The sequence below is a fragment of the Vidua chalybeata genome, chromosome Z (genome assembly GCF_026979565.1).
Source record: "Vidua chalybeata isolate OUT-0048 chromosome Z, bVidCha1 merged haplotype, whole genome shotgun sequence".
Lineage (NCBI taxonomy): Eukaryota > Metazoa > Chordata > Aves > Passeriformes > Viduidae > Vidua > Vidua chalybeata.
In genome coordinates this window covers 63,118,565-63,144,276 of record NC_071570.1, presented here as the reverse complement: position 1 = coordinate 63,144,276, position 25,712 = coordinate 63,118,565, and the positions used below count along the sequence as shown (strand labels likewise).

At 40.8% G+C, this 25,712-nt stretch overlaps 1 protein-coding gene across 1 annotated transcript in view; it reads left to right on the top strand.

The window, feature by feature from the left end:
- The first annotated feature begins 6,412 nt into the window (after positions 1–6,412).
- Positions 6,413–25,712, top strand: part of MCTP1 (multiple C2 and transmembrane domain containing 1) — a 211,872-nt gene continuing 192,572 nt past the window's right edge. Inside the window, exon 1 of the mRNA XM_053968728.1 lies at positions 6,413–7,713. Coding sequence (XP_053824703.1) covers positions 7,135–7,713 — 579 coding nt within the window. The 5' untranslated portion in view covers positions 6,413–7,134. The remainder of the gene's footprint in view (positions 7,714–25,712) is intronic.

Genomic DNA, 25,712 nt, shown 5'->3' with positions numbered 1-25,712 from the left:
GATAGACTGGCTCAAAGAAAGAAAGACAGGGAAACCCAACAGAGCTGGTTCGAGTCCTGGTTCAATCAATCGCCATGGCTCACCACTCTAATTTCCACCCTAGTAGGTCCACTAGCGATACTGCTTTTAACCTTCACATTTGGACCATGCCTGCTAAACAGGCTGGTCTCATTTGTTCAAGCTCGCCTAGAACGGGCCAACATCCTGTTTATAGGCCGGCAACAAATGCTGTGAACCAAAACAGAGGACACTGCCAGTCGCAGAGGTTCTCTAAACTTCCCTTGCGAAGATTACTCAGGTTTACCAAAAACCCCTTTTCCCTTATCATATTACAACTTTGTACCTCACCTTAGTGCCTATGTTTATAGCTACCTCATTCATTAGTAAAAAAAGGGGGGGGAGATGTGGTAGATAGGGACAGGCGAAAGGAAAATCTCGGGATGTGACGGAAAGCTAGACCCTTCCCCCCTTCTTCCTGCTATAGTTAATCAATTACCCCTAAAGCATGCAGCCCCTCCTAAACTCAGTAGTTTTCCATTCCTTACTAACCCTAGCCAGACCCACCATCCCCTTTTGACGTAGTGAAGCCCCCTTGACTATTTAACCCCACGAGATGAGATAATAAACGCCATTTGACCATCCACCACATTGGTGTCTGTGCATGTCTGTGGCCCGAGTGACCCGGGCGAGGCCGGGTTGCCGTGCTGTGTCTTGAAACCAGGTCGCCCGCCTTCTCATCAGAAGGTGACACAGCTATAACAAGAAAGCTGAACTTGCAGATAAAATAGGTGTTAAAATTTTCAGTTAAGATTAAGAACAAAGGTATTTTTGAATTCCATACCAGATAGCTTTCAATGTCCTCAGACAGGGAAACAGCTTAAAGAATATGACTCAGTAGGAAAAAATCAGCCAGCTATATACAACCAGATTTATAGTTTGTGGAAACCATGGCATGTAGCTGCTAAATTCACTCCTGGTTGAAGAAATTCAAAATGTGCTAACAGCAAGCAGCAGTAGAAATGCAGACAACAGTTTTACAAGAACAGAAGTTTTGCAAAGGAGAGGAAAAATATGCTTTTAAAATAATAATGCTGTCTTAGAAAATCCTGGGTATCCATAAGGAAGCAGTAAAGGGTTTTTTAGGAAAAAAGCAGCAATTAACTTCTTTAGGTTATGCAGAGCAGATGGGTACATAAACAAGGCAGGTCCAGGGCTAGTATAATGTCAGATCATGGAATGTTCAGATTGAAATGCAGTAAAGAGAGAAATTTGAGGTCAAACAACAGAGGAAAACCAACATAGTATTGAACTCATTAAAATTAGTTCAGATTTGACACAATTGTATCTCAAACCAGTACTCCAGAAATCTAGCAGTCAAGAAATATTGCTTATTCCTTAAAATACACTAAACTTCACTGGTCTTCTATAATGCGCAACGGAAGGCCATGTGATGAACTCCAAAGACTGAAAAATTAAATATTTACATTTTGTGCCTGAAATTACTATGGTGTATGGAAGAATTTATTTAAGAAAAGACAATCTATCTAATACATAGATATAAGTAATATGTTCAAAACAAGAATGAGTTATAATGTCAGTTTATATAGGCTGTTTTTTTATCCTAATAAAGAATTTATTGCTTTGTATTTATAATTTATTACTAATTCCTGAATAGAAAGGAACCAAAGAAATTTATATGAAATTATACTTAAAGGAGCACCAACAGTTTGATGAAAGAACAGAAAAGACAGTGTGATTCAGGTTATATATATACATATATATTTACATACAAGCTCTAAATGATTTTCCAATCAACCTTTTCCTTTCCTACTCCTCCTTATGCCAGTGCCAGGATGAGGAGGAAATGAAGGAGATCAAATGAGTCTTCTATAGTCTTTCATTTCAAATGGAATTGAAATTGCTCATGGCAATGTAGCACCCCAGTGCCACTTGCAGAATTGGGAGGCAGTTTTAAATGTTAGCAATATTAATGGAAAAAATGCTCTAATGCTTATATCTCCTTGGGATATGGAGAACATAGAGTGCTGTTGGAAGGGGAAATTATTTTAAGCAGAGATAATCTGTGATTAAGTAAAAGTTTAAGAAAGGAAAAAAATCATTCTCTCATTCAGTGACAGTTGAAATAAACATAGGTTAAGTGTAAAGATGAGTAAATGTTCTGGGTATTGCAGTAGTTGGTGTACATATTCAGTTTCTCATACATCTTTGCAGAATTAACAAGAGACACTTGAAAGAAATAGCAGGAATGGAAAAAGGTTCACATTGGTGATGCTCCAATAGAGACACGAAAGCTGTCAGGGACTACTGCCAAAAATATTCACTCTGAAGACTTTTAAATTAATACTACAATTTAACCCTAACCTTACTGGTATTTAGTACTAATATTGATGATGAAAAACTGGGTCAAAGCTCATATTTTTAAAAAAAGAGCTGTATGTTCAGTGGTGCAATCTGAATCAAAGATTCACAGAATGGTTGGGTTGGAAAGGACCTTAAGGGTCATCTTGTTCCAACTCCCTGCCATGGGCAGACAAACTTCCCACTAGACCAGGTTACTCAGAGCCTCTTCCAGTCTGACTTGAATGTTTTCAGGGCTGGGCCATCCATAGCTTCTCTGGGCAGCCTGCTCCTATGAAGAATTTCTTACTAATACCTAATTTAAATCTACTGTCTTTCAGTTTAAAGCCATTACTCCCCATTCTTTCCCTTTCTGGAGGCAAAACATCTGCTAACATCAGAAGGAGTGCCAGATCTTAATGCTTAGGGGCAGCCTGCTTCTTCTCAGCTGTGAGAATGTCTTGCTAGATTTCCCACCATTGTGTCTAGACTGGCATGTGGGCTGACTACATAATTTGAAGTGCTGCACATGGCTTATATAGACAGAACTGAGCTCTGTGACTTGGCTTTTTCTTTCCTTTATTCCCAGAAGCTGCACTAGACCTTCCTGTAAATGTCATTAGAAGAACTGTGTCAGGGATCAAAACCAACAGTCAAACAAATAGCTAAAGAACATGAGCAGAAAGCTAGCAATATGGTTAAAACATTAGAGACAAAGATGTACATGAAAGGAAAGGAAATCAATCTCCAGTAAACTGAATCAACTTTTCATAACAATGCAACTTATAATATTCACAGTACTTTCCCATAAAGGTCCTCCTGCTTCACAAAAATGTTTTGAAGCCTGCATTATCCTAGATTAATGGCTGAATTCATATTGCCAATGTTACACCCCCCAAAAAATTGATAGCTGGTTAAAAATAATCAAAATTACTATAAGGCAATGAAGCATTTTGCAGAGCTAAGCTGCAATTGGCTTTGTGAGATGCTACGTTTAATAACATTAGAGGAGCCCTATGTTTCAGGAACTGAAATAATAATTGTCTGTATAAAATTCAAGAAGAAATATATTCGTTATTGTGTACTTGTGGGTGAAGATAGGATTTATAATACTGTTTATAGGTAAGTTTGTCTGAAGATCATATGACACAGTTTAAATACTTTTAAAGTTTCAAAGCTCTCAGTTATTCTGGCTTCAATGTTCTAATGTATTTCTGTCTCATGCTGAAACTCAGTTAGAAGATTACATGTAAAAATAACCATGGACAAGCAGAGTTAAAGAGTACATGTTTGTCTTGATAATGTGAAACTCGCCTACAACAGGTTGGGAGAAGTCATCTGAGATACTGTTCATCATGCTAAGACCTGAATTTCATTAGTGGGATGCCAATGTTCCATTGTTATTGTGGAGAAAAAAAACCAAGCAAAACACAACATTTAAAAATTGTGTTATAGATCTGAAACATATGCAGATGAAAAAAAGGAAACATAAATTCATAATAATTCAGGCTGAGAAAGAACAAGGCAAAATAACAGGCAAATGGAGTTAAAAATGTGGTTCCAGGCTGAGAAGATCATGATCATGCTCAGTCTTTGAGCCTAAGGCCATCTTTAAACAAATATCATCTCCATAAATGTCTGGTATGTATTTCAAAATATTACCATCTTTGCTGTATTCTGAATGATGGGAAAAGGAAGGCTGTTTCAAGCAGAGGAGTTAACAAAAAAATGAAGTATATTTCTAAATACAGATACATATGTATAATGACCTAAATATCAGAAGCAAAAAAGTAACTTCTTTCCTTTTCAATAAATAAGCAAAACCAAACCAAAAATCTTTATTTGATCTAAAGCACTGGTGAAATTTGGGGCTTTGGGTCATAGGCTGCAAAAGTATTAGAAAATATTTTTTTAAAAAATGCATAGTGCTTAGCTTTGAGTGGCACTTTTTTTTGTAAGTTTAAACTACATAGAGTAATTATATATATATATATATATATATATATATATATATATATATATATATATATATAAAATATAGTTCTGAGGAGACTGATAATTGCCTTCCTCAGAAAATGTTCTTCCTTTTTGACTGTTATAGTTGATATGCTGGAAATAAAGAAGACATTCTTGATCTCCTGGTGTTTCATTTATTTATTACCAAATAATCCAAATAATTCTTTTTGTTGTCACTGTTGTCCTGTTTTATTTTAGCTTTCAAAATACTGAAACAATATGGCACAAAGAAATATTTTCAGACATCCTTGTTTATAAGGCTAATAAATGTTTATCTGTATATTTAGAAGCATTGTTCTTATCTCTACAGGTGTTAAATCCATGTTATTGTGAAGTGCTGAGATTTCTGTTTGAATGTAGCTTGATGTTTTGCTGTGATCTTTCTGCCAAATTCTGTTTCAACTTCAACAAATTAATATAGCTCAAGTAATTCAATGTGCAGAATGACTCACAGTGTTGTAAAACTGCTTATGGTGACCTAATCAGAATTAATTTTAGAATAATCCCACTCTGCCTGTTGCAGCATAGCCATTTACTGTCTTGTCAGCCCAGACAGATTTTGCCCCCAGGACAATTAGTGTTTCTGCAACTAAACAGGTGAAGATACTTTAACTCTTTCTTTGTAAGCAAATCTACTTGCTGGTTGGATAAAAAAGGAGGCAGGTTAGACAGATTTGGTAATGATGCAATATTAATGTAAGGAAAGTTTATGCTGGCTTTTGTGGAAAAGGAATCAGGAGGCCTGTCAGTATGGTACTTGAAACGACTCAATGCATGGATCATAAAAACACAGCACAAGCCACATGGAGGCCTGTGTATACTCCTCCCAGACTACAAGCTTCCATGTACTTCCAAGATTAGTTGCTGAAGGGAGTATGTCTATACAAACAACAAATTTCTGGTCCTTTTTCTTTTTTTTAATAGGAAAATGTGATCGCTGGTTAAAATAACTGTCATTTAAAGGTATGAGAGTAGTTCAGTATATTTAGTAAAGTAAGATCTTCAGAATACACTGCTGCAGTCTTCCTGTATCTGCTGTTTTTGTGAGAAGTCGTCACTTTAACAGAAAACTGATCTGAAAAGCTGCTTATTTTATATTTTAAGTGTAAGGTGGAAATTTGAGTCAAACACAAGGCAGATAAATATATTGAAATAAATTTCAGCCTATTTCACTGTTCCCAGTGTAGCTGGCGAACAAAATTGGTTTTTTATTCTTTTGATTCCTGCTCACTGAGTAAACTCATTATTTACAAGAAACAACTCTTTTAAAGAGTTTTCATTTTAGCAAATTCCTTATTTGATTTAAAGATGTCAACTCAGACATTTGGACACATAAGCTTCCTCCAGACCTTCATACATTTGAGCTTTGCTACCTCATGCTTTTGCTTTCAGGTAGTTAGAAGCGGATTATTTGGATTCACTTAGAAGAATCAAAGTCAGTTACTTATATATAATTTTCTATCTTAAACTTTTTAATTTATTCTTTTTTCTGTTACTATCTTTGGCTTTTTTTCTGATCATAAAATGTCACTTAATTGGCAGGACTGCTCAGAAATAACTGCCAGTGGTTCCGAGGTTATTTTGGCTATTTTCTCAAATATTGTAGATTGAATTCCCAAGGCCCTGATGATTTGGAAGCAACTATTTTCTTGCAGTACTTTTAATTTTCCTCATATTCTGTTCAGCAAAAGTTGTACTGTCAAATGTCTGATTGCAAACTTTATTGGGGAAGTTGAATATAAGAGGCCAAGTCCTCCATTGTGAGAAGTGTCTTTTTAAATGAAACCCAAAAGCACACTGCACAAAGGTATGGCGCACTCTCTACACAAAAAGATTTCTTTTGCTTGTTTCTTTCATGGAACATAAAAGATTAGTTGTGAAATCACACTGCTGGTATGGTTTTAATTAAAAAAGAAACATCAAAAATGTAGTGATGGGGCTACTAGTACAGCATGCTATGAAAAGAAAACTTTTTCTTTAATTTAAAAAAGACGAGAGCGGCAGACGAGCTGAAGTTTTTTCCCCGATACCTGGCGGGTCCTGCCGGGGCGGGCTCTGCACTCGGTACACACCGCTGCCGAAGGACACAGCCGGTGACGAGGCCCGTATTTCCCGCAGCGCGTTCTGTACGTACATGAGGAAATCCCACTAAACCTTCCCTCCACAAAGGTACTGCGGGTCGGGGATGATGCCTGCTGGACAGAGAGCCGCCTCAGATTCCCACCTTCATCCAGGATCTGTGTGTTTTCCGGCTCCATGGGGAGCGCAGCACCCGGGCGCTGGCACTCCGCCACCCGCGGCCTCCCATCATCCCGTACGGGGAAGCCGTCTCCATCGCAGGAAACAGGAGGGCAGGGCAAGCCCCTCCTGCCAAATCCTCATGTGTATTGCCGCACTATCTGTATGCGAGCCGCTGCTTCCCCTGCACCGCGCCGATAACTTTCTTTGCCAGGCTTCGCGCCGCCCGCCGCTACCGAAGGACCACCCAGAGTGGTGGTGGGCTTAGGGTGGCAAACTTTCTGCCCAGATGGGCCAGGGTGGCAGTTTCGTTTTTCCTTTATCTTCAACATCACGGCTGCAACACCATCCTCCCTCGGGCGCGCCACGCTGAGCGGGGGGCGGTGCGGTGGAGCCCTGCGCTCGTTCCGGCAGCGGGCGCCGCTCCGTTTCGGTCCGCACCGCACCGGAGAAAGGGCGGCAGGCTCCGGCGGGCTCTGCTGCTGCTCCCGCCACCGCCGCCCCCGTCGCAGGACGAGAAGGATGGAGCCGGGCAAGGAGCCCCGAGTGATAACGGGGGAGAAGCCTAGCGAACCAGAGCCGGCGGTTTCCTTCCAGGCCCGGCTGTGGAAGAACCTGCAGCTGGGGGGCAAGGGCCGGAGCGGCGGCGGGCGGGCAGCAGCCGAGCGCCGCACTGCGGAGCCTCTCGCCCCGCCGCCGGCGGCTGGCAGCAAGGGGGAACTCCAGCCCAGTGGCAAGTGGAGCGGCTTCAAGCGGCGGCGGCAAGTGCTAGACCGTGTCTTTTCGTCCTCCCAGCCCAACCTATGCTGCTCGGCCGCCAAGACGCTGGAGCCGGCCGCCGAGTCCGGCTCCGCCCTGCGCCGCCTGCGGGAGCACCTGCTTCCCCAAGGCAAGGGTCCGCCGCCCGGCCGCCGCCCGGAGACCGCCGCCGGCTGTGAGGGCACGGCGGGTGGCAGGGAGGGGCGCCGGCCCGGGGCGCATCTGTCCCACCAGAAGAGCTCCTCGCTGCCCAGTACCGCCTGCCTGGAGCAGCTGCTGCAGGGCTCGCCCACTGCCGGCAGGATCCAGGACCAGCGGACGGAGGACGGCGACAGCAGCGCAGTGAGTGCCCTGCGTACAGGGCCGGGTGGGGAGGTTGGGCGGAAGGGGTGGTAATCCCTGGGGAACGGAGAGGAGGTGGGAAGGGAGCTGAGGTAAGGAGCGGTGGGAGGGCGACCGCTGGGGAAGGGAGCTGATGTGAGGCGAAAGACAGCCACAGCTGAATCCCAGCCCTCCTCCCGCTCTCTCGCTGTTGAGGAGTGCCCTTCGCCTAAGGGAGGGAAACGGCTCGGCTCCCGCCCACATCCCGCCTCGGTGCCCTGCAGTCCCCCAGCCCGCCGTGACAGGCGGTGGGTGTCGTGGGCCCGAGCCGTGGGAGCACCGCTGCCAGCCGTGCTCCTGCTCCGCTGCAGGAGCGACCTCCCTCAGACCTTCATTGCATAAACCATGCAGAGGAAAGGTGTCTCGGAGGCTGGAGTCAGGCTTCCCTCGTTCTCACGCCTCGCAGGTCTGTGAGAGCAGTCTCTGCTGGTGTCTGCTCCTTAACAGGTGCAGCACGACTTTTCCTCAGGTGACCTCGGCTTTTTTCCTTGTTTGGTTATCGAAATTTGAATTATGTATTTTGATTTCTGCAAGACACACAAACGACGACCACTAGTACACATTTAATAGATTGTGTTATTTGGCTGGGTACTGTCTCAGGCAGCTGTCAGTTCAGGCTACGAGACTCGTTCTGGTTGTTGAGAGAAGGCAGTAAACAAAGCCATAACTCTTCCAGTTAAACTATCAGTTTTTAAATTGCGTGGTGAAGCTACTGTTGATAGGGACTGCTGAATCTTGGAATAAATTTACTGTGAGAAAAGTGCAAAACATATGAGTATTTTTGGATCTTGTGTAATTCTAAGCAGTCATCCACCTTTCTCAGGAATAACTGACTAATGCATATTATTATAAATTGTCTTAGGTCATAATCAGGGAGAAATGAGTAGCTGAAGTAAAAGACATGTGTTGTCAAAAATAGGCTGTATAAATGCATTTGACTGCTGCCAGAGCAGTACCTATGCTAATGACGAATGACAGTACTTCTGCAGCAATTTGCAAGTGTACCTTGAAGGTCAGTGACTTTAATGTCCCTCTGCAGAATTCAAAGGAGTTCATCTTCAAAGTATGCAGCCTAGACTTAACTTTATGTCATGGGGCTGCTTTGGTTATAATCACTGGCCTGACTGAAAACTGCTGTGGTTATCTCTTGTATAACGCTTGTAGAGGGTTTAGATCATTGCTTATTGAGGTGGGATTATTGTGACAGGTGTCTATAAAGTAGGCATTTCCCTGCAGTAGTGAATCCCTTCCTCCTCAAACCACTGGCTCACAAGAATGTATTGCACATTTTAAGTATTTAAGTACTATTGTTTGAGACAACAGGACATTATTCTGCTTTAAAGACTGCTGTATCTAACAATATGAAAATGTGTGACTTTCTTCAGTTCTGCTGAAGTTCTTTCTTCTTGTTGTACTGTTGTGTTTAGTAAAGAATTGTAAATGTTTGTTTACAAAACATGTCAAATGCTTTTTAGTTGTGAGGGCATTACTCTTGTTTAGAACAAGGTACAGTCATAGCATTTGGAAAGAATAGTGCTAAATAAAATCAATTTAGGCTTTCTAACACTTGTTTTTAATTAGAAGGATTATGACCAATTCCTCCAAGTGTTTTCTAGTATTAATTTGGGCTGTGCTTGGATACCAGATATGCTGGTTTTGGTAATAAAAAAGCTTGCTTGTGTGGTGATGAAGTTTGTAGAGCTGCTGATTGTGTTTGTTTCAGAGGGATGATCTGAAACAGAGTAGTTTTCCTGCTATTTCATAATAAGCGCATTCACTTCTTTTCTCAACTCTAAAGTATAATCTTACTTGGGTTATTAAATCTAGTTTAATTCACCAGCTCCACTGAGTTATAGGACATTTGGAGAAGTAAGACTCCAACTGTAAAGCATTGTTGATTGTCTTCAAGTATGCCTGGTACTCTTCAGTGATCTGTTAACAGAGCAAGGCCTTCCACTGTGAGCAGCTGGAGTTTCCATTTCAGTGTACCGCAGGAGTCAAGTCTTGCATGCTTACAGGCTATCCCAGGGCAGTAAAGTCCCTCAGTCGTGGCCTTTACACCCTTCTGAGGATTTGGGATTACGTGTCTGGTAGCATGAGTTTGGAATAACTTGCATTTTTCAAATCCAGGTTTTACTTTCAGCATGTGCTGGTTTTAACAACTGCAGGGAACCAACCTCCAAGCAAGCTGTTCCCTCCCCCCCTACGCCTTCTGACAATGGAGAGACAATAAGAGATTATAAGTTAAAATAACAATTTACTAAAATCACAATAACCACAGGAATATCAGGAGTGAGAAAAGTATATAAAAAGAGGGTGTCCCACCCACAAAATGGCATTTATTACTGGCAACAAAAGAAAAAGTGCTTCCCAAAGACAGTGCCTGGTATGCACTCAGACAAAGGCAATATGACCATGAGAGCTCCAGTAGCTTAATGTTTGCATCCCCCAGCCCAGTCTCAGTAGGGCAGGCAAACCGCTCTGAATCTTGCACCATGTCGCCACCTCGGACTGCTCCAATAGTTCTGTTCTGCACAGCTTTCTCTGGCCCTGCCACCACTCACTTGGCTCTGCTGGGGCTTCAGCTCTGAATGGCTCAGCTGAGCTTGGCTCTGTGCTGCCTCTTCTCTCTCTCTTTTCAAATATTCCCTGGAACCGTTGTCCTGGATCGGCATTGCTGTCCTTCAGCACCACAGATTAAAGCCACTGCTTGGAGGAATGGGAAAGGGACTGACAGTGGTGAAGAGGGGCTGGGTCCACCTGCCATATCCCAATACCTTCTCTCTGGAGAGAGCCAGGCAAGATGGTGCACTTCCCCTCCTGCTCCTTGTCTTTTCCTGCTGGGACCACAGCGATGATGTGTGTAGTATGGAATAAACAGCATTAAAAGCCCTATGCCATTTTATCTGTAACCAGAACACAGCAGCACAGATATACAGCAGTGCCTGGATTTTCATTGTTTTTCATTGCAGCCTTACATGCCCAAAGATTAAAAAAAAGGATATCATAATCATTAAAATGAGATTAAATTACCTAAAAGTAAATCAACATAAAACTTCTTTTAAAATATATGTAAAATTTTATTGGAATAGAGAGCAAGCAGATGCTACTGCCTCATTTGGATCAAGACTGTTGAATATTTTAGCAAATCTGCACACAAAAAGATCTATTACATATCTTAAGGGAGATGGTGGAGAGAAATAAAAACTCCACAATAAGTCAAATTTTTTTCTGCTTTTAAGCTGAAATAATACAGTTGTCATCAGTGAGAAGGAGCATGAGTCAGTGGGTGGGAAGACTTACAATATAAGATTTTATCATGAAATGTACACATATTTAGCATAATCAAGCAATTTAAATTGATCTCATTAAAATGTGGTATAGCACTATTGCATTGGGCATGGACAGTCTAGCAGAGACCTAGTTTTTTCAGTATTGAATAAAGCTTCTGTTACATTGAATAGGATTTAGTATCTTGGTTTGAGTAGAACGGCACAAACAGAAGTGTAGTCTTATGAAACAATACCTATTATATTTGAGTGCTAAATACTAACCTAATTCTTTGTTGAAGACTGAATACTTCTTGGAGCTGTCTGTGAATATTTTTGGAAAGGGCAGTTTAAGTATTTATTGGCAGGACTTTGGTTTCTTTTAAACAGTAACTGAAATGTAAATGTGTGTTTTTAGGACAAAGAAATAACACATGTGCGATTATACATCCTCCTTCCAGTTTCCAGAGATGATGAGACAGGTTTCCTTGGCCAAACTTTTCATAACTTTCCACAACTTTCCACATGTCACTGTCACTGTCACGTAGCTGAGAGCCATATATATGTGTGCTGCATCCTTGAAGGACTTAGATGATGGTGATGGATGACTCCTGGGGTGTCCCCTGGACAGGAGATGACAACAATACCACAGGAGCAACGCAATGCTTCTAGTGTCTGAGTGTGCTGCCAAGGCAGTGAGACAAGGGTTTTTCTACTTGTCCCTTTTAATTTTCCTTTCTGTGCCAGCTGGAGCGTGAATTTATCTGACAATGCCTGTGCCAGCATGGCCTTTTTCTTTAATGTGAGACATAGCTTTGCATGAAAAGTTTTATGTCGCTTGTATTTTGTCACAGTAATTTAGTAAAAACCGGGAAGGTGAAAATATCCCTGGTCTTAAGATTTGCAGGAATAGAGACCCTACAAGTGTTTCACTGTCTTACTCAAAGAACATGGATCTGGTGGTATGTCATATTGAATCAATAGTGAACATGAAGAGGGCTTAGGGAGAGGGTTCTTGGTTGAAGGGATGTCCAGGCTGCAGTCTGACTGCCACAGTGAGAGCTCTCATGGGCACTTCTCTCCAGTGTGTTTTCTTGCAAGATAACAACAAATCTGAAAACAACAAATTTTGTAATTTCATGACTTCTTAAAATGTGTCCAGGTTGATCCATTACACCGAAAGAGTGGACAGGTTCTTAACCCCTTCCATCAATGTTTCCAGTTCTGTGAGCGGCTATGTGAATAACTTGGAGATGTGGAAGAGTCTGGCAGCGCGTCACTTTTCCCGCCCCGACCAGCTCCCAAGAACACGGCTTGGCGCCTCGGCTCCTCGTTACTTCCAGGCACTTCTGTGGCTGCGCCCCGGGGTGGGCTGGCCGCGCTTTGTTGTTGGGGCGAGGGAAGGAAACAAAGAGGCAGGGAATTGTTCAAACCCGTCCATGTCGCGACTGGGTGCTTTATTGGTTGCAGGAGCCGCAATGGAGAAGCCGTGGCTGCTCCCAGCCTCACTTGGACGAATCTGGCCCCGAGGCTGGGGTGCCGCAGAGGGATCTAGGGGTGGGACAGGGGAGGACTGGAGCTCTCCACCCAATGAACACAGACGCCGTGGCGGTGACGTTGCCACAACGGCCAATGGGGACGCGACGAGGGAAATCTGCTGGGAAACTCCCTGAAATCTTGTCTTGTCTTTCTCTTCAGTTTCTATGGTAATACTATACTTTTTTCATCAGTGTCCTGGTAGTGAAGGCAATTTAATTATTAAACATCACCTTCTCCATCGAGTATTGTAGTTTCAACAATAAGGATTTTGGCTTGGATTAACCAGCACAAGTACATCTGCAGGTTCTCTTGGCAGTTTATCCAACTGGGGCTAAATTTAGCTCTACAGTTCAGCTACACAGGTAGCTTGAAGTAAACGTCAGCCATCTGCAGCCACCAATGTACATGATACCTAAAACAGACACCATTTTGGCCAAAATTAGGAGGCATGCTTCTTCTTTTGCAAAACTGTACAGCTTATGGTTTAAATGATAATAAATACTGCACTTTGCAGTGTTGCATCATTCAAAATGAAGTGCAGTACAAATTTGCTTTATTAGGTGGAACAGAGTCTCAAAAATAACCATCTTTCCTTAAATGAGCCAACTCTTCCACTGTAGAAGTTTTAATGTATGGCTTTGGCCTTAGCCTAATATTAGGTACATATTTAAACAGATGCATAATTTTAATAATAATAAATAATAATTTTCCTCATGCAGTATGAGTGAATATTCTTGTACTATTGTACTATTTACAATGTACTATTTACTATGTACAATGAGTGAGTACTCTTGTACTATTTGAACTTGAAAGCCAGGAACCGACTTGCCTGTTTACTAACTAACCTAATCTAGTTCAGATTTATTCCACTGAGAGATTTTTGGACCTTCCACATGAAGATTTTTTTTGAAATAATTAAACAAGTGTGCGTGTACATTCTGATCACTAGGTTGGAAAAGATCTTTGAAGTCATCAAATCCACCCTATGACCCAACACCACCTTGTCAACTAGACTATGACACAAAGTGCCATGTCCAGTCTTTCGTTAAACACCTCCAGGGATGGTGACTCCACCACCTCCCTGGGCAGTCCATTCCAATGCCCCATCACTCTTTCTGTGGAAAACTTCCTAATGACAAACCTAAACATTCCCTGGCGCAGCTTACAACTGTGTCCTCTTGCCCTAAGACTTCTTGTCCTCTTGTTCTATGAGACATGTTTACATGCAAGATTATGCATAAGGTATGTGTCATTTGTGTACATCACTGCTACAATAAAATAAACTTGAGGTGTCACTTCAGTAACATGGCATTAGGAATTCTGTGTCTCTTCTCAGTGACAGTTTCATGATTCTTTTCTGTGCCACTGTCAAATTGAATCTGAATGTCTTTTGTGCGGTCATGAAGGGAAATGATTTATCACAGAACTGAGGAGTGAGAATGTATGCCTCGTGTAATGCCAGGGGAGCAGTGACACATACCACCAGGTTCCTCTGTCTTACACTAATGCGTTTGCTGATACTGATGCTGTTGTGTAATTTAGATGTCTGTGTTTCATGCGTACACTGTGTTTGTTTAGCTGTGGTCCTGTTAGAGGGGTTAGCTTTGACATTCTGGTAAATCCTTATTCAGTTTGGGATGAAGTGTTCTGTTCACCAGCAACATTTTAATGCATCTCAGGTGTAGTGGAGGAGATGCAAGCGGCATATTGTCCTAAAATATGAATTAATATATTAAAATATACAGTTGGGTTGCATTTAGTGGTAAAATAGCGCCTCATCATGCAAATGGAGAAACTGATTAACTTGTTGCCTTTCTGGATGAGGGACAAGTGACACAACTTCAAGACTGGCTAGATTCAAAGGCTGTGTGGACAGTGATACTCCAAATGCTGTGGGTAATTGGTAATTGGACACGTAAGTAGAAGGTTACTTCTTCTATGTGTCCCTGAGCAGATGGTCCTGCGGTTGAAGGCAGAGGATTCTTCCAGCAGCCTTCTTAAATTAAACGAGGGGCAGGGAGAAGAACTTGGCTTTCTGTGTCTCAGAAACTGGATCTCATAAAGAGAAACTATGTTAAGCAGGCTAAGTTTTAAACCTAGTCTTCATATATACCTAGAAAAAACTGAAAAATCTTTCAGCAGTTCTAATATAATAAGGAAACTCTGAGGTAGATGCCATTTATTTTACCAGTTAGCAAGTATCTAAATTCTATAGGCAAAATCCAGTGATTGTAGTGATGGCAAGTTTTTCAGGCATTGCTTTACTGTCTTTCCTTTTAGCATGTTTGAGGGAGATGGAGATCTGTTGGGGCAGTGATACATGTGAATAAACTCTTATTGTTTCACTTGTATTTAATTGTATCATAATACAGTTGTTCTGAAAGAAACACCAATGTGTTATGTAAGTTAGCTTGTTCATACTAATTATCTCTTTCTTAAAACTTACTAGAAGTCTGTAAATAATTATTTAAGAGTGGTTATAAATAGCTCTTTTATATTGCCTGTCACTTGAGATTAATATCAATAAAATTAAATACTAGTTACTTGTCAAAGGAGAAAAGCTGTGGATTTCTAGAAAATATTTCCAACATGCGTTTCATGTAACCCCTACAGCATAACCCAGCAGACTGTTGCCTAGTGATGGAAGAGGCACACAATACTAATAGTAGTCACTGAACCAAGCTGTTAATCCTTCCAGAGTGTATGATGCTGGCACTGGAATTGTATTGTTTCCATCCTTTATAGCAAATGAATTACTTTATTGTGTTGGTTTTGGTTTTTAAATTATTTTTATGGTGGTTTAAGTGATTATTTATAAGTGAATGACAGTGCTTTTACTGGCAATGTGTACAGTGTCAGAAATGTCATCCTGTACCTTAATGAGCATCAGTAGTGAATGTTGTAAATATCTGTGTCTTTCAGTGCCAACAGTGATGTTTCAGATAACTGAAGTTGTTCCCTAAGTTTCCATTTAGGATTTCAGTGTTGCCCACTGAAATCCTAAATCACTGTGAGGCTGTATGTGCCTTCTAGCCAGTGGCAGCTAGCCAGATGCCATACTTGGTTACTCCTATGATGAGAAGCTGTTTGATCCCGTGTGAAAATTGAACACAGAATTACTGTCATGGGGTCTGAAGGACTGCTGCTGTAATTGCTGACTTTTTCTACTATGTTCCTTATTTATGTTTAAAAATAAAAATGGCTATAACAATGCCTGAAAGAGATGTAAGAATAGAATGAGAATATCTGAAATAGATAGAAACCAGCCTGCAAAGAAATTCTTGAAGTCTTAAGTCTGATTAGAGTATGAGATAAATGAGTTAAATGTTCATGAAAATTAGGAAAAAGATCTCATGATACATTCAAAAATACCTGAAGGAAGAATATATGAAAAGACCTTAACCTTGAAAATTTGATTGCAGACTTTTAAATTTATTTTATGCTTTTTCATATTTTTTTACATGGATTCTCACAAAACAAGCATTTCTTCCATTGAATGTTTTGCTGGTAGGCACTATTAAGCACCTATTTGAAGCACCAGCTGGCATATTAGATTCGTATAAATCTGTGCTTCACTTTACATTTGTATAGGAAATACATCATAACTAGAATTACTAGATAATGAGTGTGAGCTAGTCTAAACACTTTCTGCCTGTTTCATTGCAGCAGATTCCCTCTGAAGGTTTTGGTCAGTTTTTTTAATCTTTGCATTCTTTTCCAGGTTGGAATATATTCGGTGTTTAATTGCAGTATCAGTGGTCTCATGTGAATGGTCCTGTACCTGGATACATATTTTCTGAGCAAGATTTGTACTGGTAGCATCCAGTCACAGATTCATGTTGTTAGAGGAAAGGACTTTCAGTTTCACATTCTCTCTCTTTCTTTCAAGCCTGGTTATTTTCTTTGGGCCAGGTAGTGCTATGCTGCCCGATTTCCTAATACCAGTTTTCCAACATGCCATCCTCCTGTGATTATCAGGGCTTTTATCCTTTTTTTTTGAAGATGGTACACCTGGAGCCAAAGCAAAATGGGGTTAATCCCAGAAAGTTTTGAGGTCTGGTGACTGCAGATTTTTGCAGAATGTTCTGGAGGTGTGTGTTCATTTTGGTTTGACCTCATCTTTTTCCAAGGAAGACTATCATTAGTCAGTATTTCAGTCTTAATATAGTGTTTCTAACTTCATTTCCCCCCTCCTTTTTCAGGTTATTTTTATGGGAGAAGACATTTTATTATTATTACTACTTTAAAAATAATTTTGTTAGGTGAGTATAGGAAATCCAAATCTGTGCTTGTGATAACTACCCATTCTCATTTCCTATAAAGCAGACACTACTTCCTGTTTGGCCACTTGTAGGTTGCTGATCCAGTTTTGCTCACCATTTTCTCTGTAGAGGGAGATATAAGCTTTTACAGTCATGGTGAGGCCTTGATAAGTCTTTGTTAGAGTCACTGATGAATTATGAAAAAAAACCCAAACACTTGTGACAGGGAAATAGTCTGTGAAGAATTGCAATAGATTTGTCTGAATGTGTTTCACATGTTAGGTTCAAATTTATAATTGGATACTACTGGTCTGTAACATTTTCAGCTGTGACTGTAAGAATATATTCTTATTAGAGGACGCAACTAATATAACATTTGTAAGATAATGTAATTTATTCCAGTGGTATTTTTCTCCAGGAGCAAGTGACTGCAGAAACAGTTAAACACATCAGTTGCCAAAGAAAAATTTATATGAGAAATAGTGCTGACAAAGGCAAAACACTGACTCGCAGTTCTCCTGATGTATATTATTCAAATAAGAATAAAAAAAGCTTAGTGGCTTCATATAATAAATATGCTATGTTTAAGTACAGCATATGGCTACTGACTGAACAGAAGTCCGTAACTGATGCTCTTGTTGGCATACATCTGGTATTGTTGTTGAAGCATATCAGAAAAGGAATCGTGAACGCTAGGGCCATCTATTGAAAATGCCTCTGAAATGTGTGCTTTTAGAATGGAAGGTGTGGTCCTCTCCCTGCACACCAGGGTGTCATACCTTGCGGTGCTCTCCTGCTGTGCTTGAGTGTGCAGCTGGCACACTGAAGCTGCCCTGAGCCAGCCTGGTGAACCTATGTGAGCAGGAGGCCCACAGTGTCAGGAGTGAGGAGGCAGGAAGGCAGGGCAGAGAAGGTGCATTGGAGAGCTCTGTTGCCCTGCTCTGGATGTTAGTGAGTTTGTATTCAGGGTATGAATGAGAGCTTTAGGGCATACACCTGGCCTTCTCTATTTGTGCTGGTGGCAGTATTACTGGGAGCTGGTGTAATACTGTACAATTACAGCTACAATTTTTTTTTGCTGCTAATTATCATTCAAACTCATGTTAAGATAGTCATGCACAAAACTTGGTAATTTTTTAGCATCACTGAACAGAAATATTTCTACTGCAGTTCTTCAGAGCGTCCCATCCAATGCTTTCCAATACTTTATGATCTAGGGATAAATAGATTTGGTGTTAATAAAATGGGCAGATGTCACATTGCAGAAAGGCATAGATAGCAACTTGAAAAAAATTATAAAAAAAACTCATTTAAACAAAGGGCAGTTTTTAAGTACAGTCAAAACCAAGCAATGACAAATACAAGTCTCATCTCTGTAAGAGTAGAATAGTATTTTCAAGAGGAGAAAATATAAAAAGGATCTAGAAGTCATAGTTAACAAGCAATTCTGCAAGAGAACCTAATAAAGCAAGAGAACCTAATAAAATAGAAGCAAAATTGTGTACAGTGGCCTCCAAATCTATAAAACTTAATATCCTGAATGTGAAGAGAGCTGATCTCACCAGTGAATAAGTGGCTGAGAAGGACATGAGAAAATTGCACACACTGTCGCATTTTTAGGAAGATGTTGAAAAATAAAATCATGGCTTGTCATGCAATTTGCAGGTGAAGAAAATGATAATCAGAGAAAACCTGAGATCAGTACTCAATTTACCTAAACAAAGGTGGAGGATGATTATTATCTGCCGGAGCCTTCCCCCAGATTGGGGTGACTCCGGGTGGTGGTAAAGTCTCTCCTCCAACCCGTGCCTTCAAAGAAAGACTCAGTAGTCTTCTGTCGTCTGGTCTCAAGGCAGTTTATTGCATGTTATCTCAAGGCACACAGACTCCCTGACATTGTCCCTGATTTCTTCTCCCTCTGCGTCTCTCTCTGCGTCTCTCTTCGTCTTCTTCTCTGTCTCTGTCTCCGTCTCCCGAGGGGCTGGTGCCATCTTTTATATCACACATTACGTATTAGGTGTTTATAGTTTTTCCCCAATGCCTATTACCTATGTTGAACAGTGACTTTCTACTCTAAACCAATCTGTGAGTGCCAACACCACCAAGAACATGGGGAATAGGAAGAAGAAGGAAGGAGGACAGGGCACGCCCAAATCCCTCCATCTTAGAACCTCTGACCCCCATGTACAAAACTCAGACCCCTCTGTACAAGGCCTAAAACCCCCCTGTACAGCACTCAAAAATCCTACCTTTCACTTTGTGACTACTTCTATTATAATATCTAAACTTTTGTGATTTCTTGTTCTTCCTGCAAGGTTGGTAAATTGTTCCATGGGTCAGACTCAAGACCACAGGGGTTCCTGGCCGCCTGCCAGGGTCTCAGAGGCTTCTGCCCTGGGCCCGGAACATCCAAGAGTGTCTGAGGGACACCTTGGGTTCCGACATCTCCCCCTCCTGTTTGCACCAAGAAGACCTGTCTTGCCACTTTGTCCATGACCCGCCGAATGCATAGAAAAATGCACGGCAGAACAAGCAGAAGAACTAGAAATCCTATAAGGATATAAAATGCTATCTTCAAAAGCTCCCTCCACAATGGTGAGAGACTAAAAAGGTTGATGAAGTCATCCCACCATGATCCTGTAACCTTTTGCAATTTGCTGATGCTGTTTTGCATTTGTTTTATGTTTTCATGGGAGACAGTATTTTGCTTGCTTCTGCAACATTATATAAATCTTTAGGCACATCAGTCAAATGCCTTTGGTCCATGTTATGGAGAAAGACACATCTGATTTACTTTTATTAGGTTGATTAGCTTTGAGATCAACCTCTCAAGGTGCACAGCAGACTTGCTGTCCTTTGCACCTCAAGAGGATCTGTTTTGCCCAAGCAATGTGGTGGACAGTGCCAGGTCAATATACTTTAGTATGCTGGAGGGCAGCCAACATGTGTGATTTCTTAGTCTTGTGAAGTCTCAAGATCTGAAATTGCTGGATCAGTGGAAACTTGCACAGATTCAGTTTTACTAGGGGCTGGTGCATGACAGGGAGTATGATATACCTGCTCAATACCATGCTCTCTAGCCCAGGCGTCTATGGGGTTATTTTTGAAATGACTCCTGTAGTCCAAATCAGTTCTTTCTGGGGTGCCATGTCACTACAGGATTTGCTTTGCAAGGCCTAAGGTGGTGTTCCAGGCAGTGGGGTGAGGCACAGGGTACATCTCCAGCCATCAGTGGTTCTTTACACAAATATCAGCACGTAGCTATTACTTTGGTGTGTTTGTGGGAGTGTGATGTAATCTGCCAGGCCTGCTCATATTTATATTTCGACCATCATCCGGCATACCAGAGAGGTTTTACCCATTTGGCCTGCGTGATTGCAGTGAATGTTCCACAGTTATGCATTGCCTGGGAAATAGTGTCCATGTTTAAGTCCACCCCTCAATCGTGAGTCCATCTTTATGCTGCATCTCTTACCGGATGATTGGAGGCATCAAGGGCCCATTGAGCCAGAAATAACTCATCCCTACATTGCCAGTATGGCAGGAACCATCACTAAAGAGAGCATGTTGCTTTCCATTTTCTGGTAGCTGGTTTAAGTGGTGGACAGGCCCTCTCCTCAGCATGTGTTATCTTTTCCATCTCCTTGTCTGGTAGTTGGATACTCTGAAATTTTCACTTTTGGGCCAGTTCATTATGAGCTTCAGGATCCCTGGGCAACTGGGTTTTCCTGTTTGAGCTTGCTATCTGAGCAGTGCAGTCTACTTACTCTGCACAGCATCAGTGGCATGATGTGTGTAAGGGACTGTCCCTTTCAACCTTCAGCCCAGCACTGGCAGTCGAGTGCCTGGAAGAGCTGTGCTTTGCTGCCAAACACTTCAGAGGCAGCTTGAACCCCTCTAATAAAATGCAAGGATATAATTTTTGTTGGACTGTAGCAGGCTTCAGATCCTTTTTGCCCATGACTCCAGATGGTAATGTACTGTCCTCTTCCCAAAACCGTTATCAATGCCCACATTCCAGGACAGGAATCCCAGTTGCTTGGCTTCTTTACCATTTAGTTTCATACAGTGGGCCATGTTCTGGCAGCATTGGAGCAGCCAAGGAGCAGATTGCCAAGGGCTTGCCTGACTGAAATCTTACATATTTCACAGCTGACTTGGGGCTAGGAATTAGGTGATTATCTTTGGCCCTGCCGCCTGTTGTAAGGGTTCTACTTCTTCATCCCTCACTAAGTGAACTGATTTTGTTTTGGATTTCTTCTTCTTCTGTATAGGGGCAACTGCTACTGGCATGGGTTGTTTCTGTGGTTCAGGTGCAGTTTGAATGGCCACAGTGCATCTTTCTCTGTTTTCCTCCTCTTCCTGGTGAGGGTGCTGTCTAGTATCAAACTGTATTCAATAAATAGTAGCCAAGGTCCAGGTACTTTGTAGAACTTCCCTCCTCTCTGGAACTGCCACACCATTTTTCTTACAAATATTCTGCCACTTTAACAGGGTCCTGTAGCTATTCAGGTGTGAACTTCCAAGCTGTTGGAGAAGAATAGTGCTTTAAAACAGGGCCTCTTTTTTTCTCCCACATTCCATGCCACTCATAACTATCCACCCTTAGGCCAGATCTCTGAATATCAATCTTCCTAGAAATCTCTTTCTTGACTCTGATGTAGATTTCTTGGTGCTGATGTAGCCAGCACCAAGGAGGAGACCTGGCAGACTTAGGAACAGGAACGTATTTTCTTTCACATACAAAGGGACTTAATTCTTAAAAGCTGTGGTAGCAGGCCTGAAAGAGGAAATTGGAGTGAAAGGCTGGGAAAAATAATCCTACCCTGTTTCCCCCTTACTGACTTGGTAAGATTATTAATGGACTCCCAAAGATAGCACCTGAGGTAAGGGCAGGAGAGCAGCACTGAACACACATCCCAAATTACCTTCATTGCCCCCAGTGTTACCATGTCATAAACTGCTATCCCGCAGTACATCAACAAAACCATCCTGATCTCTCTCCCATTCTGAAAAATACCAACACATACTGCACATATGGGAATATATACAGGTTGATGTACGACAAGCAACAATGTCACTAGTGGCTCCATACCTAATACAACTAATGCCTAGACCAAATTAATTTCCAGTCTGCTCTGAGCAGATCTGCTGTCATTGCAGCCCTTTGTGTCTCACATTATGCACCACATAAGGCTGATTTAGGAATGGCACTCCCTGATTTAGTGTTCCCATTGAGAGTCTCCAAATTACGTTCTACTCACTCAGTCCTCCTCCCCCTACTCACATTAAGACTATTTCCAGACAGGCTTTAAGAATGAATTAGAGCGAGAGAAATCAATGAGCCTCTTTAAAGCAAAGCCCTGCTGCTGTGTGAGCTGCAGGATGGAAACTCTCCAGCTGTTGTTCCTGTACACGGAAGGCTCCAATCCCATCACTGTCCATGGCCCTGGTGCATCTCAATCTAGCAACAGTCACCTGTGCTGCAGAGTGGTTCTGAATGCTTTTTGGGTTATGTGTCCTTACCTTAAAATAATCTGTATGTTTGAGCAGGGCTGATACATATGTCAGTGGAATCACTACTGTTTGCATCTAAGACTGGAGGCAGTTTGGGTAGCACTGTTGTTCTCTATGCAGTGTTTCATAGTTGAAAAGAAGGAAACATATATTAGTTTAAATACCAGTTTTAGTCAATTCACTATTTGATAATGAACTTCCAGAATAGCTAGTCTGTACAGTTTGTGTTTTAATCAAGATAATGCTGCTTTTAGTATAACGTGAATCACAAGTAACAGTTTTATTTGTGAAGTTTCACCTTACTGTTTTTTCCAGAATATTAGCACTAATTTTGTTAAGACACTTTACTGATCCCCTATGAATTAATACACCTTACAGTTTAGCTATAGTCTATAAATATATCAGAAGTTTCTACTTTCAAACCTTGTTTTCCTTCCTTAAGTATAAGCCCCATTGTTCAAAAGGAAATCAAGATGAATTGAATGTTACTGTTTCTGAATTTTTGTATATTAACTTAGGGGGGAAGTATTTGGAGAATATTTGAAGGTGAATTAACTGAAGTTGTTCTGAAGGCATACAAAACCTTATCTTGTAAGGTTGTTTTAAATCTGTGTGGACTGGCATTTAGCAGCAGCACTTGAAAGAAATATTTTGCTTTTACTAAATTGTGGCTAACAACATAAAGTGGGTGTACGTGGTATAATGCATCACTGATGAAGAAAAGAAGAAAAACATCAACTTTGTAGGGGAGTAGCTGGCTGGTTTTGAGGTCATTATGTGGTAGGAGTAAATCATTACTCACCTCTGGGGATAGGAAGGACCATCCTAAACCTCCCTTTAAAACAAACAAAAATGTCAAGCCTCTTCTGTCCCTGTTCATATTTAATCAGAGTCTGCAACATCTATGTGGTGAGGAAAGACTGAATATGACTTCAAGAATTTTTTTTTTCTGCCTAGTGATACCTATTTTGGGAGTGTTAGTCTACTTGGTGAGCCATCTTCCTCTTCAGCCTATACAGAGACACTAGTGCACAGAAAAACATTGTTATGTGTAATAGGCATAATTTGCACCTATAAAGTGATATATGGATAGGAGTTTTTATATAATTAAAAATAGACACAAAGCAAGCGAGCCAGGGCAAAGGGCGGGGGGGCTGTTTCATGTATGTCAAAACCATTGTAGACAAGGCTTCATTTACAAATTAATACAAGTGGCTCGCTCGGAGATGGGCCGTTTCTTGAGATAATCTAGGATTATAGATTGGAATCGCTGGAATCTCTGGGGGGATGCATCTCAATGCCGGGTTCCCGTAACTCCATCATCGATGTACATCGCTTCCCGGACCTCGGATTGTTCAACACGGCACAGAGAAAAGAGACTTTATGAATATGTGGGACTTTGAATGGAAAGAAAAGGCTGATCACTGAAATCCCAGCCTCAAGCAAAATAAACTGTATAAAAACTGCTCGCACAGAAGGGGTGTTGTGAAACATAGGAGACCCTCTGCTAAAGTGGTTGAACCTGTGTCTCACCCAGCACCGATCCTGGGCTTGGCATTGTCCTTTTCTTTGTGGCTAGCTCAGATAGAATTTGATCTTTATAATAAAAATTATTTTTTCTTTTTTAATTCGGCAGAGTCAATTTTTACCCATAACAACATTCATCCCCAGAGAGACAGTCACAGCCTTTTCATGCTGGTCAGCCTTTATCATATAGTTAAAACTTCAACAAAAATGCTTCAAGATTCAGACCTGTTTACTCAGGAAGGAAAAGTTTGACTAACATATTTAGAAAATGGGAAATGAGAACTCTGTGTAGGAAAAGCTAACTGTATTGTTGAGGAAAAAGTTTTGAAGGCAGTCCCACTTTAGCATGTTTCCATGCTATATAACATTCTTTCTTTTCTTTTTATAGGAGTGGAGTGATTACTTTAAAAGTTATTAGGCTGCTTGCATAAATACAGTTTCCTTATTACAGTTTTTACATATGCTTAAAACCTGACGATATAGAATGTGTTCAATGTAAGTAGATTATCTGAGCACCCTGCACAGATTTTCTTCAGGAAATAGTATTGTCTGTCACATACTATTTATTATTATCTGTTTATTTGTTAATTGCTTTCTGGAAAAATATTCTCTTCAGACATTCATCTGTTGGTTGACAGTCACTTTTCTATCTTGTAAGCCTTCGGCAGTCTTGCTGTCGAGGAGAGAGATGTAACTGCTGATCCTTTCTGGACACATAGGTCAAATAAGCATGATTTATATCAGAAATATCCTCATTTGTACAAAGTAATAGAGCACTGTGCTTGTAAGATGACTTTTGATAGCACAGGTTTTATAGCATTTTCTGAGAACTGTCAAATGTTGCTGTTTAATAACGAGACTCTGCACTATCACTGGTGTTTTTGTTGTTTCAGAATTGCTGTCTGAGTTATTTTATGTGGTAATTGGAATGTAATACACTAAGCATCAAGTATTATTTGTAAAGATGAAAATGTTAAAAATGAAACATCTATGGGCACATACTAGATAAGAGAAATAAATCAATTTTTATTTTCTGCCTACACGTTTCTATGCTTCTAACAAAATGCATAAGTGCATTTATCAGAAGAATTTTGATAGTTGGTAACTGTGCATAAAGATGCCAGTATGGTAATATACAGCATGTTATGCAACTGTGCAACTGATTTTTGTAGCATTTAAAACACTAAAAAATAGTAATAATTTCAGTCAAGCATTCAAAAATTACTTATAGTGTCTTTAGGTACAAGGTCTTGTGTTTGTATTTTTTGCTTGTGGTATCATGCCATACTTCCTAAAGACACACTAAGTTATTTGAAATTAGCTGGTAGTACTATGATTGACTTTTTTTATAAATCCTTTCCTTTATCTGTTTTAAAAATGGCAGTAGGGAAGCAAATGAGAAAAGGAGGTCAGGAAGAGAGTGATGGACAAGGTTAAAGTAGTTAAATGCTGACATGGAGAATATATTACTTTCCTACCTTGTTGCAGAGTTCCCAGAAGATGCTGAAATTGGAATTCTTGGACTACCATTTGTACTGGTGACACAGGGTTCACTGTTCCAGAAAAATTCTATCCATAAAACATAAATATCTTAATTTTTCCCAGGATTTCCCTTACAATAAAATAACATGGTGAAAAAAAGTTACCATTTGCATATGGAATAATACTCATCAGGAAGTAAATTTGAAAGAATAAATTTGAACAGGCATTTTATTTTGGCCATTCCTTGCTTTGAGAGATTTATGTAACATCAAAGTCTTCATATGTATCTGATAATTTTGAGAGGAATATCTAACAGTACACTTTTACCTGCTTTTTTTCTAGCTTAATGTCTTTAGCTAACTAT